Raw genomic sequence first — 18865 nt, 5'->3', positions numbered from 1 at the left:
TCACTGATCCGACCTCACGTCAACGGCATACGATTTGGAATCTCGACTACCCAAGCATTTTTACTTTACGGCCTATGCAGGCTCACATAAGCAAAGCACCATAATGAAAAAACACGTTAACCATGCAAAACAACGTTGAAAGTGCTTCAAATTAATTTTTAACAGAGTTAAGCACAGAACGGGCAGAATTGTTTATATCAAACTTCGATAATTCCAAGCAAACTGGATGAAAGCATTTTTGTTGACGATAGAGAATTATTTTTATACATATTTCAGGTTGAAATAACTTTAAAATTCTTTTACAACATTTACAGAATACAAAAAATAGTTAAGCCCAAAAAGGAACTCTGTTTAAATATCGCGTGAGTCCGAGACGTAAAAACTCGGCCGCGATGCCCGTATCTATAATGAATTCGCGTAATTCTAGAAGGTTCTGCTGACGGAGAATTTTTTCTTCGTTAGATTAGTATACCGCGGCCATTTTCGTGTTTTTGCTAGCTAGCTTCACTGGAATTCTCGATTCTGAGAACAAATTCCAGAAATCGTGTTGTTAGCGCCGAGAGAGAGAGAGAGAAGAATCGATTTATCGAATCGAGATCGACAGCCGAAACGCGGCAGCGCCGCGTCGTGGCTATGCGGCGCGTAGCCGCCCGGGCCCAGCAGCGCGATGCGTCGCTACGCGACTCTGCGCTTGCGCGACGGAGCCCAGCCGTGGCCGTCGATGCTTGCAGATCGTTACGGATCATTCGTGAGCCGTCGGCGATCAGGAGCAGATCCTGTGACGATCTCTCCCATTTTCGTACGAAGCTCCGAGGAGAATGAGACGATCTCTCTCCTCGTAATCGAATCAAGTTTGCGGACATTCATTTATTCAGGAAAATCTCGTCATAGCGACTTGAGATTTTCTCGAATAAAAGGACAATCTGCCTGTTGTTGGAGCGATCACTGTACACGCTGCGCGTGACGCGATCGTAGACGCAGGATTGTGATTGAACGTTGCAGTTCGTTGCCGCGACTGCGACGTTAGGGATTCGGTGTTAATCACTTTGAGTCTCTTCCTATTGAATACGGTTTGAGCCACTGTAACGGAGATACCGACATACTGGTTATCGCCTGGTGGTGGTTCGCCGTTCGAAGGGATCGAGGAACACACTCGAATCGCCCACATAGAGTGCACCGACCGGTGGAGTTGTGGTTTCGTCTACCCGGTTGTGCGCGTCGGTGATATCGTAAAAAACGAATATCACCGACCAGAAAGCAAAATAATACAGTCCACTAGCTATTGCACTGAATTGCCAGTTAGCTCTCCCCTCCAAGCACACCAGACTGTCGATGGAGCGCGAGATAAGCAGCTGACGAGCGCGTAATCGTTGACTTGTCCGCAAAATAATCATATTTGCCGGAACTTCTGTTACAGAAAACCTCCGACGCAGTAAGAGAAGGACTGGAGCAAGAGGCGGACCAAGCCGAAACGTGAGCCTGTGTCCAGTTAATCTTTATTTATCCGTTTTTCCGTTTTGTTATAATTTTTGTACGAATAATAGATTATATTTTTTTGTAATAAAAAAGTTATTTGAAAACTTGTAACAATTTCTCTACCCTGTCTTTTCCCTCGTCCGGAACCACAGTTAGAGTCCCTGAGTACTCTAACAGACTCGAACCTACGGTCAAAAAAAAAACTTCCAACGGTTTTATGGTCTGATTTACCTCTGCGCCAACGACGCCATTTTTAAAACCTAGTTTTTCAATTTAAAACTCTGAAAAAATTCCACAATATGTGCCTCGGTATTCGAAGTGTCCTTGAATTTTTTCAAATTTCTATATACTATAGGACAAGAGGAATTGTGAAAAAACATGATTTTTTTTGCCATCCCTTTGCTACTCCTCAAGTCGAGATTTCTGATTAAAAATTCGTTGAAAGTGTTTGGATAAGCTATCGAATGATTTGGGTGCACTTTTGATCCCCTTATTCGGCCACGTCTGGCCCTGAGTAGCGATTATGTGAACCTTTTGTTTATTTTTTCCGCCTCGTCTCGCTGAACAGAATATAAAGGTGCTTCAAAGTTTTGAACGGCAATGTACGTATAATTATATTTATTAATATATCTGTATTTATTATTATGTCCTAATTGTACGAATTACTTTCGTCCCTAGCTGTCGATAAAAGCTTCGCCCGATCTCTGACCCATCGTACTGCTTTATTACAACCTAGAACCGGCCAGTGTTCGTTTGCACAGCTTCGCGCAGACGTCGTATTTAAAAAAGGAAAGCAAATTGCTTCGCCCGCTTATGATATCATCAGTGACGTTATTCATGGCACCGCGTTGGAAACACAACCGTGAAACCGTCCACTTCAGTCAAACGCAGACGGTCACTGCGCGACCACGTACCTGAATAAGGTTAGTTTCACTCTTTTCTACGTAGCTCGCTGTGCCTACTTTTCCTAATTATTGTGTCCAATTGTAAAACGCGTGGCTAGCACGATGCTCGTTATCGTCTAGACAAAACGTGACGTATGTCGAATGCTCTTTACGGAAAGTGCAACGACATCGGGAAACGAAAACGACCTATCGACACGAGGCAATTCTTACACCGCATTCGCGAGTTACAACGATGTTTATGGTGTAGTTGTTACTATGTTTTTTTCTAATTTCCATCAAGTGTTGAAAGACGATAATCCTAGACATAAAAGCATCCCGTCGTTGAACGAATTCGCCGATTTTCTTATTAATTTGTATCGACGGAGACTTCGTAGCGTAGGTGAGGTTGTTGTTCCATTTAAAAATAACCGGTGACAGCACATTGCTAATTCGGGCAGTGTCCGTAATACGTTTTTGTTGTTCCGTTACACGAACCTTCCTCAAGCGTGTAGCTTTGACACTGCGGATGAAGCTTTATTTTAGTTTTATCAGCAATCGTTCGAGAAATGAATTGAGTCACGTATGTGCTTAGTATTTTTTTTTTTAAGTTTGTATCATCGCATTGTGCGTAATATCACCGGAAAAAAAGAGAAAGTGGTTCTTAAGGTCGTTCCCAAATATGGGTGGAATTTGATTAAATATAATATCGTTCTATAATTTCAATTTTGTTTTTTGAACGAATAAAATGATTATCTTTTTTAAAAAAAATCTTGTAAAATTAAGTGTATTATAAATCAGAGAGTGACAAATAAATTTTTGTACAAATATTTTGAAATTTTTAAGGAATAAAAGAATAACAAATATATCTAGTTTATTTCGTTGCACATAGAGATACGAGATTTGTATCTAGATAACAGCGTTGGCCATCTTTGACCAGCCAGGCTTTATCGATCAGCGAGAAACTTTAAGGGTGCGATGAGTCTGAATGGTAGAAAAGGGAAAGTATCGTTCCTATTCCACGCAAGGTTACACTCGCGCGTGGTTTCGTGTACTCTCGCCATTCAACAACAGACGATCGATTGAACGTATTCTCAATAAAGCTAGGGATGAAAGAAACTTGTGAGAAGCATAATTCGTTGTTATTTACTATCAATACTGTATTACTACAACTGTACACCTAACTTCTACATAGGCAGAAAAATGGATTATTTGTGATAGATCCTACTTCGAGTAATAAACATTGTATTTAGTAAAAATATAACTGCTAAGAGTTACATTTTAAGTTAGGACAATTCATATACAAAAAACTGTTTTAAACAATGTCTGGTAGGGGATTGATCGGTCTGTGCGATGTAATTTTTTCGTTCGATATTTTTGGTTCATTTAGAAGGAAAGTTTCCAATACTTCTCGAGGCGAGGGGAAAAATTCCAAGTCGCTTGAGTAAATGAAACACGAGACACGATGCTATTCCTGGGTATCGAGAAAGGGAAGAGCCGCCATTGATAATTTAGGCCGCGCTTCGAAATCTTGTCCTTGACCCTCTTACCGCCCCCGCAGACCACGAACGCAACGCGCTGGAGTTGCTTTCTACAATTTTGTGTTTACCAGTGACGGGGACACTTTGTAATTACAGTATCGATAACGAAGGGAATGACAATGTCGCACTCGGTAACAATCAGGACGCAAACGGTGACTAGCAGCTCTACGGCGGTCATCGTCAACAGTGGCTACTTGAAGACGTGGACCGGCTTTATAAAGTTGTTGCAGTTGGTAAGATTTAAGTAATTGATGTTTCAAAAAAACATGCCAGCTTTGTTAGAACTGTTTCAAACATCTCTCACCGTTCTCAAGATATTCTGCATTTTCTAAATTTCACACTCCCTAAAAGTTATAAAAAATAGGTGCTCGTTGTGGACGACTCACTCTACTTGTTCGCAAATTTTCATTATTTTTTTAATTTCCGGCTTCCCACACGTTTTTCCCGAGTATTTGAGACGCAACTTTTTGTTATCGGTTCAAAGTTCCGCTTCCGTTCGTAAACTTGTGATTAACGCAATCGGTACGCTGAATTCGCGTGCTGCATTTTTACGGAGAACAAATAATCACATAAGTCAACGAGTGGAGACGTCACCGACTAAAACACCTGAATAATTTCTCTAAATTCAAAGTTCAAGTCTAAAATCTGTTATTTGGGCAGAGGTTTGTTGTTCTAATGTTGAAATCTGCGAATATTTTATTTTTATATTTCAGGCGCTGGGAATCGTTTGCGTGGGAATAGTCGGTCATGAGCACTCCGTGTATACAATCTCCGCTGAGATCTTTTTCCTCTTAATTGCGACAACGTTTCTGATCGGTACGTTCATTATCGTTGTGAGTTGCCTAGCATCGCTTTCAACGTCCTCCATCATCGTCAAAACCATCTATGTAAGTTCTATAACCTCTACGATTCCAGAACTGTTAGATTAGGATCGAATCGAAAGTAACAATTTTACATTGAGGTTAACGAGTGTATATTTCTTACAGGAACTTATGTACCATGCTATAGCATTCGGATTATATCTAGCTGCATCGTTGACGTATCTGGTGCATGTTTCCAACAGAAACTACGGAAGGAGTTACGAAGTGACGATGGGCGCTGCTGTAAGTCGATTATACTGATACACGTATCTCGGTGCTCGGATTAACCGATTAACCTTTTTTCAGATCTGCGGTTTGGTGAACTCGGCGCTATATTTTTTGAGCACGATCATGGCTGTACGCACGTACAGAGGAATTTAAAGGCATCTTGTATTTCGCCAAGAATTTTCAAACACCTGCCTGCCTTTAAATCGTGCATACAATATGTTTCGCGCCATCTATAGACCGTCGAGAGATTTGGTTCACGCCGGTGTTTCGATATCGAACGCGATTCGAGTATTATCTAAGTCACGATTTTTCATATAGAAGTACAATTTGTCAAACGATATTTGTCGTATTTCACGTGTGTACAAATATTTCTGCTGCATCTTTCGAAACGCATTACGTATCAACGACCACACGATGCTCGTTGCAAACGCACAAAACGATGAAAAAGTTACTATTTCGGTTATAGATTTTTGTTTACTCATTATATAGACTCCCTATCGACCGATATACTGTATCTGCATTTTATACTTCATACGAATTTTCCATATACGTTATTCGTACATACAATTATACAAAGTATATATGTATATATACATACTAACATGTATACTTATTATAAATAATATTTATATTGAAAGAAAACAAAATGAAATAAAGATTGTCTCAAGGACAGATTATTGACATTAAGATAGAAATTGACTGCAACGACATAACGACTGATTAAAATGGTGATCGAAAGTATTAGACACCCATAAAGCTTTGAATCATATAACACTATTATTAATGTTCTCAGGTGAAACGAACATCACCCGCGGTGACACCTGGGGATTACTATTTTCTATGTATTTAATATAATTATTAATTACATAGCAAATAATATGAGCTAATGGCTGCGTTCTTCTTATAGTTTCACATACGTTCTTTTTTAAATAAATGATGTACGTCCTCACGTATTTCAATAATCTAGAAATCTTTAAATAATCTTAATCGATCGGTTACTCCAATGAAATTAATCGATTGATGCTCAATTCTGGACCGTACAGCTTTCATTCTTTATAAATAAATTAAGTTAACGTCGATTATTGCGTGACATTGAAATGTTAATGATTTCTAGAATTCCATAACTGGGAGACAAAAAAAAATACATTGTATATCTGGTTTGTTTTATACCTCGTCTCTGATAATTTTGGGTATCTCCGATCGAATGTTGATTTAGGAATTTCTCTGACACCACAGCGACGGTTACGCCATGACGAAATAATCGGCGACAGAAGTAACGATTTATGGCAGAGTGAAATAAAGCACCACCGACCAGGACGTGTTTGTTCTTGTAATTTGAGCGACATTTTATTTACCTGCACTCGTGTATTATCACATATTATTTACAATTCCAACGATGAAATTACAATTTGGCAGGGTCGCAAGTGATCGCGACTTCTCTGTATGTACAATGTTTCGTAAATGTTTATATAAAAATATCAATCCCAAACATTAAATCGATTGCTTTACAGTTCTCGACGGGACGGTAAATTATTTCGTACAATGTGCGGACGAATGTTGCTATCGCGATCGTCGATAATACGTATATACACCTATATATACATGTACAAACATTTTGAGAAACAATGTTGGGACCGGATCTGACGTAATTTGGATTTTAGCGGGCAATTGTATCTTAAAGCCATGTACGCTGGTGTGGACACGCGAGTGCGCGCGAATTTCAAAGCGCAAGTCGCCGTTTAACGACTACATTATTCCTGAATTACCAACGAACCAATTGGTGCTTCGAAATAAGTTATCGAAGGCACATTCTCGGTACATGATCACAGGAGGACGCAGGTACTATGAACAGGTTCGGTCGAATAAGAACTGAACGTTACAAGCAGAACTATTGCAAAGATTTGTTCGAACCCGTGGATGCGCGGATAATTTGTTGTCGATCGAAAAGAAAGAACGCCTAGCTACGTATGCGGAAAGAAAACACGAAACAAAACACAAGGATCATCCTGTATCCGTAGTAACATATTTCGGTGACGTTTCGATGGATGGTTCGTCGTGCAATGATAATAATAATAATAATAATAATAATCCAACTTGACGGTAATAATAATGACGTATGGCTACGATGATGACAACAATGACGATGAAGATGACGATGATCATAATTATAATAATAACAATAACAAGAACAATAATAATAATAGTATTAATAATTATAATAATGACAACAACAATAATAATTAAAAAAAGAGAAAATGCATTCCACTATGCAGATATACATCCTATCGTTCGAATGTTTATCGTTTTCCGGCACATTCGAAGTTGGCTTTTTTTCTTTTTTCCCCTATATTTCTTTTCTGCTTTGTACACGTTGTATAAATAAGTAGGAGCAATAACTTTTTTCTTTTTTTTTTTTTTCTTCTAACGTCTATAGCGTGGTAGAAACTTACGCGTAGAGATATATCTACAATATGTATAAACCATTGTTGTATTGCAAAAACGTGTTGTTCGCAAACGCTTTGGAAGCGATGAAAGATTCCCGGCTCCGAGGCATGGACGATCGAGAACATTCGTCTTTTCTGCGATTAATGTCAATGATACAATACAAAATGGCAGTTGTTTGCGATAAAACGCGCGACGAAAGGGGTGTCGAACGCGAGAATATATTCGCTCTAATACTGTTGCCACACTCGTACGTCTCGAACGCACGACGACGCGTTCTCTACGATTGAAAATATATTGCGCGAACGAATACCGATCGAGTACGAGGCGCTCAACGCAAGTACGTGCACGGGCACGGGAACAGATGTCGATTCGATCGATCGATCGGTCAAGGTAGGTCTCCGCCAGAACCCCGACATGATCACAACTATGGCACAATACTACCTGCGAAAGTAACTCTATTTCACATGTCCAGAGACAGTAAAAATTGTCTATCCATACAGAAGTTTCGAACAATGAATAAAAAAAATATTTCCTTCGTTACTCGTAGAATAAAAATCAAAATTTGAATTACAGAACGAATCATTTCACAAAGAACAAACGAACGTTTAACTTATTCGGCAACCGAACAAAATTTTCCCCAGATTTCCGAGTTACTTCCGTAAGAGGAGCTGTTGGTCCGTGTCATGAGTCTAGCGGGAATCTACTTTTATGCCTGACGTTCACTTGAGAGTATTATTTTACAGTTCGATATCGAGAATAAGAGCCTTTTTAACACGAGCAAATGGAGTGATCGCTCGCGTTCGTGGAAAAGAAACTCTTTGCTTTCAAATAGATTTCAATAGCGACAGTCTCCGATGGACACCAGGCATTTTATTTCGCTACCAAGACGCGCAATGTGAAAAAAACGCGACGAAGCGGATTCGAAAGACTCGAAGAAACTTCGATGAAATCTTTATTCTGGCATTTCTCGATCGTAAGGCACGCAATCTTCAATAAACGAAATTGGGATTTTATAAAAATGTAAAATTCTCTCTCGCCTTCGTCGTCTCTATCTGTTCTCAGCTCGAGCGTGCTGTCTTTCTTTTCGCGCATCTCTCGCTCTCTCGGACATACACGCATCCACAAACAACCACACACATGCGCACTGTCGTTCGCTCCCTTATTCTATTCGCAGATCGTGCTGAAACACTACGTTTTTGATTCGACTTACTTGGCTGCGCGAAACGTTCGCGTATTTCGAAATAATGGCGTCCAAAAAAAAAACGATACTAGATGTCGTGGGAAACATTGCTCGCGACAGAAGTATCGGAAAGCTGATCGGAACGACGCAGAGTAGAAGGAAGCAATTCCATCGGCCGTGATCCCTCCCCCCAGAGAGGCACACGGCTGTTTCCTGCTTCCCAGTCCACGTATCGCGTTGCATTCTTGCTTTCGTTTACTCTTTCGATCGGATGCATACAGCAAAATTGGGCATATTTCATTCACGAATGGCGAATACAAATTTTCGATTCGTATGTAAATTAAAACCCATTAACGGATCTTCTAACCCTTTGCGAACGGTGTCTGGATATACTAGATTCGTGGTTCTTAACCTGTGGATCCGCGGACCCCGAAGAATAGCGTAAATTTCTGTTTTATTTAGTGTATTGTATGCGAATAAATCAAGATTTACAACATTGATTTATCTCACACCTAAGAACGTTATTTTGAGAAATATTGGACAAACAGGGTCCACGAATTGGATCGCCAAAAGAGATTCGTAAAAATGTAAGGTTAGGAATCTGATAATTCTTTAAACCGCCCTCTACGAATTAACAAACATTGATCTCCTTGATACGTACGTAACAGATCATTAAATTTAGAATAAAATTTGTCTAGCAAACAAAGTAATTTTTAGGCATACGTTAATTCTCTGTCTTGTTAACGTTTTTTTACTCCAAAATGGCTGCCCTCAAAGGAAATCGACACTTAAGCTAGCAAAAGCACGGACAATAGCTGTTTTACGAGCGAATCGAACACTTTTCTACGTTATTCCTGAATAAAATTTGCCCGACTCTGACACACGATAGCGCGTGCTTGCCTTTACATTTCGACGCGCGTTCTTAAATCCTAACGGCGATTGGCACGCGGAGTCGCGGTATGAAAGAATAAATAAAGTCGGGTAGGGGTGTGGCAGGGAATACGGAACCGCGAACCGCAATGATCACAAACTTGCACGAACCTGAATGCCAGCGACGTTAATCTCACGGCAACTCTCAGCGCTTTCTCGCGACTAATCAGTTTCGCACGATCGAAAGAGCGTGGCAGGAATGAACGTAGACGGGGGCAAAGGTAGCCAGGCTTGTCTCGAGTAACCGTGCGTTCGCCAGAGTGGCAAGAAGAGAGAGACAGAGAGAGAGTAAACAAGAGTCCGTCGCGCAAACAAGCTCATCGTCAATGTTGCGTCTCCGTTATGGTTTTCACGGTGTCCAAGTTCTGCTTTTCGTGCTTCTCCTCGTCCTTATCTGGATTATCCCAGCTCTGTCTCTCCCCGGAACCGAATATTATATAGAAAACGGCGCACCCGATGTAGACGCCCGCCGAAATCATGAACACCATCCTCCATTTTGCATGCGTCGGCTGGAATGCGAAAATTTAGTTTTCTAAGTACCAGAATAACTGTAGATGTCAAGCACACGTCCAATAGTGGTAACTAAACATCCAAATGAAATTGTAGTATGATAATTACCGGTCCGTCGATTATGTATCCAGCTGTGATTGGCGCCAGGAGACCAGCAAGATTGGCCAGACAATTGGTGAACGACATCAACACTCCGGCGAACCTTGGAGATATGTCGAGGTGATTCACCTTGAATCCTGAGTAAATACCACCGTTTAAGCCCACGCCGATCGTTAGAATGGTGACCGTCAACCAAGAGATGCATCCGGTGTAGGAGGCGGCTACCAGCGCTACCGCGGGTCCAAACTGACCGATGCTGTTGATAATCTTCCGTGTGTACGTGTGGTTGAATTTTTCGCTGGATATCATCCAATCGGCAATGTGAGAGATCACCATGGAGAATATCCACATGGCTAAGTAAGGGAGCGAGGAGATGGAGCCATTCTAAAACATGGACGACAGTTTACATAACCTATATACCACTCGATCAATCGACTGTTAGACGACCAAACGTGTCCTCCATTTTACCGATTTAATGTCGAAGTGCAGGATTTGTTTCATGAATGTCGGTAGCTCGGTCATCAGCGTCTCGTATCCGTAGTTCTGACCCATGTGCGCGATCAGTATGGCCCAAAATGGCAGCGACGTCACGATCGACCGCCATGGGACGGGTGGGGACTGGAAATATATAAAATTAATTATATGCAGGTACATTATAAATTTTCATGACAAGTTTTACTCACGGATGCTCCTGCGTTGCCCCACAGAGCGCTAAGTATGTACTTCTTCTCGTCCTCGGCGATACGAGGGTGCGATTCTGGGTCCTCGTAGACCATCAGCAGAAACGCGATGCACCATATGGTACCTACTGCCCCGAACACGTAAAAGATCGATGGCCAACCACCGCTAAATCCGTGTTCAGACAGAATACCGCTCAGCGGCATCGATATTACCGTACCGAACTGAGCACCTGGATGGAAAAACAGACGAAAGGGTTCGATTAAAAACGCGGCAGCGTGGCGTGCAGCCATAAATAGTAGTGATTTATAATAGTAATAATAATAATAAAAAAGATGAAGGAGAGGCAGAAGCATCCGACGGATTAGAGAGAGCAAGTATCCCGATAAACGGAAGATATCCGAGGCGGCCTGGTAGGTCCCGTTTCCATCGATAGCAGTTAGAGAGCGCGGACCAAGACGCGTCCGGACGGACGGACTGGCGGAGGGAGAGCTACGCGGAAACAAAGATCGCAGTGAACCAGCTTACCGGCGTACACGAAGGCTCCCATCCTGCTGCGTTCGTTCGGCGGTATCCACTTGGCCAGCATCGCGTGCGTGCAAGGCACAATTGGACCCTGCAATAGGGATAATCCATTCCTAGGGGGAGGAAATACACCCGAACGATCAAAAAAGCGTTCACAATATGATGGGGCTTTTATCGAATTTTACACCCCTTTCTCATTTTTTACTTTTCTTATTTACCCGTCAATTTTCGTTTCGTGAGCATTTCTCTATACCCGGGAAAAAAGAAATCGATTTTTTTTTTTTTTGTTCAACTGGCAGCAATTTAGAGGGGCAACAAAGAGGCGACACGGCTGACCAATCCATTTTGATGGGGCTTCCTCGATAAAAGTCACGAACTCGGGTCCGCTCGGTGACTTTTAACGAGTATAGTAAGCAATCTTTATACAAGAATCGACATTTCTCATCTCGATCCGAGGCTGATACCGAGAGAAATTAAATAGCAATAAAATAAATTAAAAAAAAAGTATTTTACGTTATTTCGTGATGAAAATATTACCAATGCGTAGGCGTGACTTTCCCGATTAAAATGAGTACAAACACGGCCCCATTCGGACCATCTTAAATTATACATCGTCGATAGTTTTTTGAAAATCACTATGATGCCGTATAATTAAAAGTGGTCCGAATGGGGCCGTGTTTGGACTCATTCTCATTGGGAGAAAGTCAGTAATGCTTTGATAATGTTCTCGTGAATGATAATGTTAACGATTGTTTTCAGTTATTTCTTGATGAAAATATTACCAATGCGTAGGCATGACTTTCCCGATTAAAATGAGTCCAAACACGGCCCCATTCGGACCATCTTAAATTATACATCGTCGATAGTTTTTGAAAATCACTATGATGCCGTATAATTAAAAGTGGTCCGAATGGGGCCGTGTTTGGACTCATTCTCATTGGGAGAAAGTCAGTAATGCTTTGATAATATTCTCGTGAATGATAATGTTAACGATTGTTTTCAGTTATTTCTTGATAAAAATATTACCAATGCGTAGGCATGACTTTCCCGATTAAAATGAGTCCAAACACGGCCCCATTCGGACCATCTTAAATTATACATCGTCGATAGTTTTTTGAAAATCACTATGATGCCGTATAATTAAAAGTGGTCCGATTGGGGCCATGTTTGGACTCATTCTCGTTGGGAGAAAGTCAGTAATGCTTTGATAATGGTCTCGTGAATGATAATGTTAACGATTGTTTTCACCTCGAACCCATCAAAATCAGGAATTAGTCGACCGAATCTTCTCCTTGTGGAGATCAAGATCTAGACGAGTTCTTTTTAAATAAAAACTGGACGATAATCTTCAGAGACTAATATTTTTGGCATTCGGGTTATACTCATCGGCCATTACGTTTCAAGACCAATTATGTTCAAAAAGTGCTTGTTCAGGCCATGATCTCGGGTTGTAAGGAGGATGTCGTGGGTCCAAAAATCTGAGTTGCTTACCTCGCCCAGACCTTGAATGAACCGAACGACCATGAGCCAATAGTAGTCGGAGTGCGCGGATAGTGGTACCAACAATCCAAACACAGAGTTAATCAGCATTCCGATACCGAGGAAGTACTTCGATCCGTAACGTTTCGCGAGTATACCGAATGGTATCTGCGTGATCACATAGCCGTAAAAAAAGGAACTCAACAGATAGCCCTGCATTTTACTGTTCCACGGGAACTCTCCGTCGCTACCGCTCTGGAACAAAAAATTTAGCGAAAAATATTTATCGGGCTTTGTTCGTGATAAAATATTACAAAAAAAATTTGTCCAATTCTGGTGTTAATTCGACGAACGAATCCGCCAACGATCCGTAACTTTGAACCGCGTGGGTTGCCGCGCTAACTGGTTGAAATAGGCGGTCCAGTCGAGAGTCCGTTTAACTATTTTTATCAGCATTTTCGCTGTTCGCCTGAAATGGACCAAACGTCACCGTGACGTCTATAATCCTTCGACTAACGCACATTCGAAATTAAAAGCTACTCGCGATGTAAGAAATGAGTACAGTTATTAGAGTAATACCAGCTTAACCTCAAAAAACCAAGGCGGTGTCACTAGCGACATCTGTCCCGCAATAGCTGGTGTACTGACTATTGCGAAACATTTTGAAGTTCAATTTCAATTTTGTAATTGTTGAATTATTCAACAACATGAAGTTTTATATTTTTAATGAAATAGAAGGATTTTTGTATATTATGTAAAAATAGTAGGAAATTGTTCGCTCGTATAACGGTAAAGTAAACTTTGAAAGATAAAGGAGAAGGATTTTCATGTAACTGTGCACGGAAGACTGACTCAGGTCATACTTGCTTATCACGTTTTACATTACATACGACAATAAATTTTTTTATTTATTTTCTAAACTTTTCCCATTATTACCAAACTGTAAAATGTTTAAACAATAATAGAAGAAAATCTATTGTTTTTTAACGAACTACACGACTCATATTATGCAATCTCCCGGTATGTGCGATATGTTGAAAAAATAAATCCTAAAGTTAGTATCTTCATATTAAAAAAATATGGGTTATCTAATTATAGCAAGATCAGCACATTAAAGCAGTTATTTTAATTTAGAAAAGATTGTGATAAAAGAAACGTAAAAAAGAAATATTCATTATCTTCGATTATATATGCCGTTTAGGTATTTGTCCAAAATTTTATTTTCTCAGATTATATCAAAGGGTGTTCCAAAAATATACAAGTCGAGATATGCAAATTCCTCGCGCGAAAATAAATCAGAAAGTCTTTTACCATGTTGCAATCGGAGACTTTGAAGTGTCAGTTTTTGGTTACGATTTATCTGAGGCTTTGTTATCCAGATGTAAGCAGTTAAAGTTTACCGATGTGATTTCTGCTACGCGCCATTGATATCCCAATCAGCTGATAATACGGCTGCACACACACACGTACACACTCGCGTGCAAGAAACGTGTACTTGTGCGAGGAAACTGGTTATATCTAGATAACGAAGCCACAGATGACAAAATAGTAAAAAAACTTCACGATTTCTTTTCGCCCGAAGAATTTGCATATTTCGCCTAGTTAATTTTTTTTTCGAAATACCCTATAAATCATGATGCCATAAGAATAGGAAAAAAATCGACAGAAAAAATAGAGAATTAATAACGAAGTCGAATATAAGATTCATATTATACAATTTTCTTTTCTATTCGTACGGAAAATTACCAAAGTTTGCGTTCTATTTTCTCCCACACAATTTTGTCCGAATATAATAATAGTGCTAATTAAATGAAATGTGTAAACGTTCAGTGTTTTCGGTAACTTGGAATTTACAACAAATTGCATTAAAAGTAAAATCTTAAATGCAAATCACTATCACTTAGTTTTTATTAAACACCTTGTTAAGTGACACAATAGAACGGTAATACCGATAAGTATCAATTCTAAAGCATCGCGGTCAAGTAACAAACAAGTATAATAATAAGTAGTACCTGGTATTATTGAGATATACTTGTTGACATTTTTTATAATATCGATAAAATTCAAAGATCAAGTACCATTGCGATCTCAACAAGACCACAATATAGCTGATCTAATAGCATCAAAGTTGAACATTTATTAGAACAGTTTTGAATAAATGTTAAAATCAAACATGAAGCGATGGCTCGAAGAGCGACAAGGATAGGAAAATTTTCGTTATCGACGTTGCTAACCGTACGATCGCATTAGCTTTATTTCTAGATATGAATTGTAGACAGGTATCAAACTTGATGTAATTGATTTGTATCGACACGACAATCGCGGACATGACGAACCTCAGAATCGTTCGTAATCGTTTCATTCAGTGAAACGGTCAAAGAAAAACAATCTGACGTCAACGTATCGGATAATATTTAAACATGTTTCACAAGAAACGTCTACCTACGTTTTTTCCTTATCGATTCGGTTAACGGCGCTGACTGTCACGGTGATACGGATCGATAGTTTAAATTTACTTAAAAATTAGTTAAATCGGAAAATCGTTTATAGTTAAATATAATCGAATATTTGAACGCTATAGAACTGTCGAATTTTATTTTTCACGTTATAATTGAAAACTAGCGTGGCAGTCGGCGTGTTAAAGGGGAGTACCGTATCTCCAATGCAGATTGACGCAAGAAGCGAGGCAGTGGAGCAAGGCCCCCCCTACATGTAAAAGATTCGGGGCTCGAGCAGCTTCGTACGATACTTACCGTCGCGTTGATGGAAATGTATCCGCATTCGTTCGGTGCCATATCATCGTGGGATTCGTCAGAGGAGATCGCCGTGTGATTGACCATCGCCACGATCGCCACGGACATATTGGTTCTCATCACGTAGGCGTTTGCCATTCCGAGGAACAGCATGAAGGTCACTACGTGACGCGACCCCACCAGCGCTGCAACAACAAACGTTTGCTCGTTACGACACAGTACACGCGTAATAGAGAAAGAGAAACATAAAACACCAACCCTTTTGGTATTAGCGAAACGCGAACGGTAGCAACGGGGGGAAAAAATCGTAACACGATAGCAACCGTAACGGCGATAACGCTATCGTCTGAAGTAGCCGACGTTCTGGAAACGCGACGACAAGCAACGGTAACTCGAATCTGAGATTCGACCATAATTCTCAGGAAATATCTATCAGGACTATGGATAAAATAGCTTTAATCTAATTTTCGGTTATTTTATAATACAAGTATATATCTCTCTTTAAAAGCGTCTCTGGAACGGCTCGAGTGTCAAATAACGCGACGCAGTTCGCCCGAGTCCCCCATTCCTATCTGCTCCTTGTGTAAATAGTCGTTCTTCCACGGAATCACGGCCAACATAACCTAGTCGCGTCTTATATTCGGGATTTTGTTTCGAACCAAGCTTACTTTTCAATAATATCAGACACGTTAAATAAATTCGTGTTGTTTTTAGAAAAAGTGATTTATTTTATGCTTCGAAGCTTCTTCCGTTCGGATACCTTTGTAACTTTTTAGAAACTGCGCAAAAACCTGTGATTTTATGGAGCTCGCGACGCATGCTGGCGGAAAGAAAAACACGAATGCGTTCGAGAGCCAAGAAAGATAGGTTAACTAGTCCGCTCGTGAATTCTCGACCAATAATCGAATCACTTTGTATTTTGCATGTAAATAAACGTGTTACGTTAAACTAAATTGGTGATCGTGGCTGGACGATACGGTAATAGAATCGTTTGAACCGAGTGTATTCCTCGAAAGCAATCATCTCAGCTTCACAGTGGCGGATAAAAGGGGGGCTGCACGAATTTTTATTCGTTTGCAAATATTGAACGATCATCGAAACTTTAATATTTCGATTTTTATTTATAATTTTTACTTTCCTTCGATTTGGTAATACTAATATCATAGGCACAAAGAGCAATAATATGTACCGCGTATCATGTCGGATCTGGTAAATAGTTGATCTCATTAGTAAGGCTTAACTATCAGATCCTGCCTTAAATGCGACGCTATTAATCATGCGAAGAATTGGAGACTGTCCAAACGATTAATAATGTTACGTCAAAGACTGGATCCACTAGATAAGCTTTACCTGCAGCTAGATGAAACGTAATAATATTGCTTTTTATACCAAAAATATTGCGTGTTACATAAGAGAAAAATTTTGTCCAATAAATTGGGACCTTTGCTTCTCTAATTTTTCCTTTCTCTAATTATTCATTTCTCGCTTCCTTGAGGATTCCTTGGCGATTTATTCGACGTTGCAGAATATTTTCTGGGACGTAATTAATGTTGCAACAAATGCTACGATATAATAGGTAATTGTTCAATAGGTAGGACAAGAATAAAGACGCGTGACAAAATACATCAGCAGCAAAAATAGGGAACATTTGAAAATACAAATAGATTTGCTGAATTATTTCAGAAACAAACGTTAGAGACTGTAAAAAAGTATTGACCTAGATATTATTATTAACAATGAACAGATCCGGCTGCCAAACACGAAATAATTATTCGTTGAGCAAAAAATCCATATCAAATACAAATGTAATATCCTTACATAATGTTTAATAATAGCATCTGGAAAACTGATGCCAAAAGTGTTATTCTGTATTACAAAACGGAAATGGTATATTTGAATCATGTATCAACGGATATGCTCGTTATGCTGTTTCATAACAGGTCTAAAAGAAATCGATTAAAAAATTGATTTTTTCGTAAAAAAAAATGATTTTAATTTTATGAAAACTTTGTTACACGAAAACTGACAACCTCGACCATTTAAGACTGGTCAACCGGATACTTTGTTTACTTTTGAAAATAGAAAATAACGCTCACGGCAGAAAATGACTTGTGGTGACGTTCTTTTGGTTGCTGATGGAAATGTCAAGAACTTTTGAAGATCATCTTTTCATCGACCTTCTAACAGAGAATTTTAAGAGGAATACAATGACCTCCATGTCGCTTAAGGACCAATTCAAGGTCATCCAGGATCACCGAAGGGCAGTTACATAGGAAACCATTTTGTTTCGAGAGAGACAGAGAGATGTAACAGTTCAAGAATTTGCATCTTTACGATCCAAGTTCTAATTTGAGTGTTCGAAATGGTGACCTTGAACGGCGATACATACTCTGAAGCGGTTTGATATGGATGTTATTGCATTTCGGGCTTTATTTTCGTCTACTGCAACGTTAACTTTTCTTATAAGGTATTTCATATCTGCCTTAATTGTTGGCATCTTGCTATACACTTCTTATATTCACGATATGTAAACAAACAATGCTTCTGGATTCTCTCTTCATTTAATATATTTCTGTAGGATCTACTTTATCAGTGCAAGATAAGAAAACTATTCAACAGAACAAAATATACATTTTATTATCCAAAAAATGGTTAGAAGTGTAATACTAATACTTTTTCGAAATTGATTTTCTCGGAAACAAACGTTCACTTGTTTAACTGTTAAACAATTATAAATAAAACTTAATCGTATCTGTCAGGATGGAAGACGGCTGGAGGGATTTTGAAATTTGGAACGCATATCTAAAGTGGACCAACTTAAAATATCAGCTTTATAACATCTCAAAATGCCTGCCCGGAGGGGGAGGGGTTGTCTAGAATGCCAACTATAAAATGTACAATATCTCGTTCATACTCGTTCTCACAATAAAAAATATTCGGGACATAATTTGTTGGAAATTAAATTTATAATCTTTTTTGATACAGGCACAATTGAATAAGACTAAAAAAAAAAAAGGAAACTGTTGGTAAATTCGCTTCGATGCGGTTGAAATCGTGGGTAATAATTGGTATTCGAATGAAATTCTGCCCATTGTTTCTAGAAAACATCGCGAGGATCGCCGATCATCCGCGCGCGTTCGTTTTGGCGTGCGTCGCGGCGCCGACAATGTTTAGCGCCAAGGACGCAAGGTCGAGTCTCGTGAGAACGCCGATCGGAAGTATGGAACGCGAGGATCGACGTTGCAGCGCGTCGATAACGTCAATATTTTTATTTTTAATT

At 39.6% G+C, this 18865-nt stretch overlaps 2 protein-coding genes across 4 annotated transcripts in view; one reads left to right on the top strand and one right to left on the bottom strand.

Annotated features, from left to right (window-relative positions):
• Positions 1-2321: 2321 nt before the first annotated feature.
• LOC122403417 lies at positions 2322-5807 on the top strand. The gene is made up of 5 exons (XM_043406929.1): positions 2322-2399; positions 3995-4131; positions 4612-4785; positions 4885-5001; positions 5065-5807. The coding sequence occupies exons 2-5, from the start codon at positions 4012-4014 to the stop codon at positions 5137-5139; spliced, it is 486 nt and encodes a 161-aa protein (XP_043262864.1). The 5' UTR covers positions 2322-2399; positions 3995-4011; the 3' UTR covers positions 5140-5807.
• An 859-nt stretch (positions 5808-6666) lies between these two features.
• The window catches only part of LOC122403416 (putative inorganic phosphate cotransporter), a 38270-nt gene continuing 26071 nt past the window's right edge, over positions 6667-18865 (bottom strand). For all 3 annotated transcript variants that reach the window (XM_043406928.1, XM_043406927.1, XM_043406926.1), the window contains exons 2-8: positions 15586-15770; positions 12845-13087; positions 11357-11444; positions 10834-11060; positions 10619-10768; positions 10160-10534; positions 6667-10050 (exon numbers count right to left, since the gene is read on the bottom strand). In XM_043406928.1, coding sequence (XP_043262863.1) covers positions 9865-10050; positions 10160-10534; positions 10619-10768; positions 10834-11060; positions 11357-11444; positions 12845-13087; positions 15586-15770 — 1454 coding nt within the window. In that variant the 3' untranslated portion in view covers positions 6667-9864. The remainder of the gene's footprint in view (positions 10051-10159; positions 10535-10618; positions 10769-10833; positions 11061-11356; positions 11445-12844; positions 13088-15585; positions 15771-18865) is intronic.

This window comes from Colletes gigas, unplaced genomic scaffold, assembly GCF_013123115.1.
Source record: "Colletes gigas isolate AHSC1104 unplaced genomic scaffold, ASM1312311v1 Colletes_gigas_Sc00051, whole genome shotgun sequence".
NCBI lineage: Eukaryota > Metazoa > Arthropoda > Insecta > Hymenoptera > Colletidae > Colletes > Colletes gigas.
Note: the sequence above shows the minus strand (reverse complement) of the source record. Positions and strands in the feature narration are given on the sequence as shown.

Excerpts from the sequence above, each read along its gene's own strand:
- LOC122403417 (XM_043406929.1), top strand. The coding sequence starts at position 4,012 with ATGACAATGTCGCACTCGGTAACAATCAGGACGCAAACGGTGACTAGC. Across the intron at positions 4,786-4,884 it reads TCATCGTCAAAACCATCTAT|GAACTTATGTACCATGCTAT; the intron begins GTAAGTTCTATA and ends TATTTCTTACAG. Across the intron at positions 5,002-5,064 it reads AAGTGACGATGGGCGCTGCT|ATCTGCGGTTTGGTGAACTC; the intron begins GTAAGTCGATTA and ends ACCTTTTTTCAG.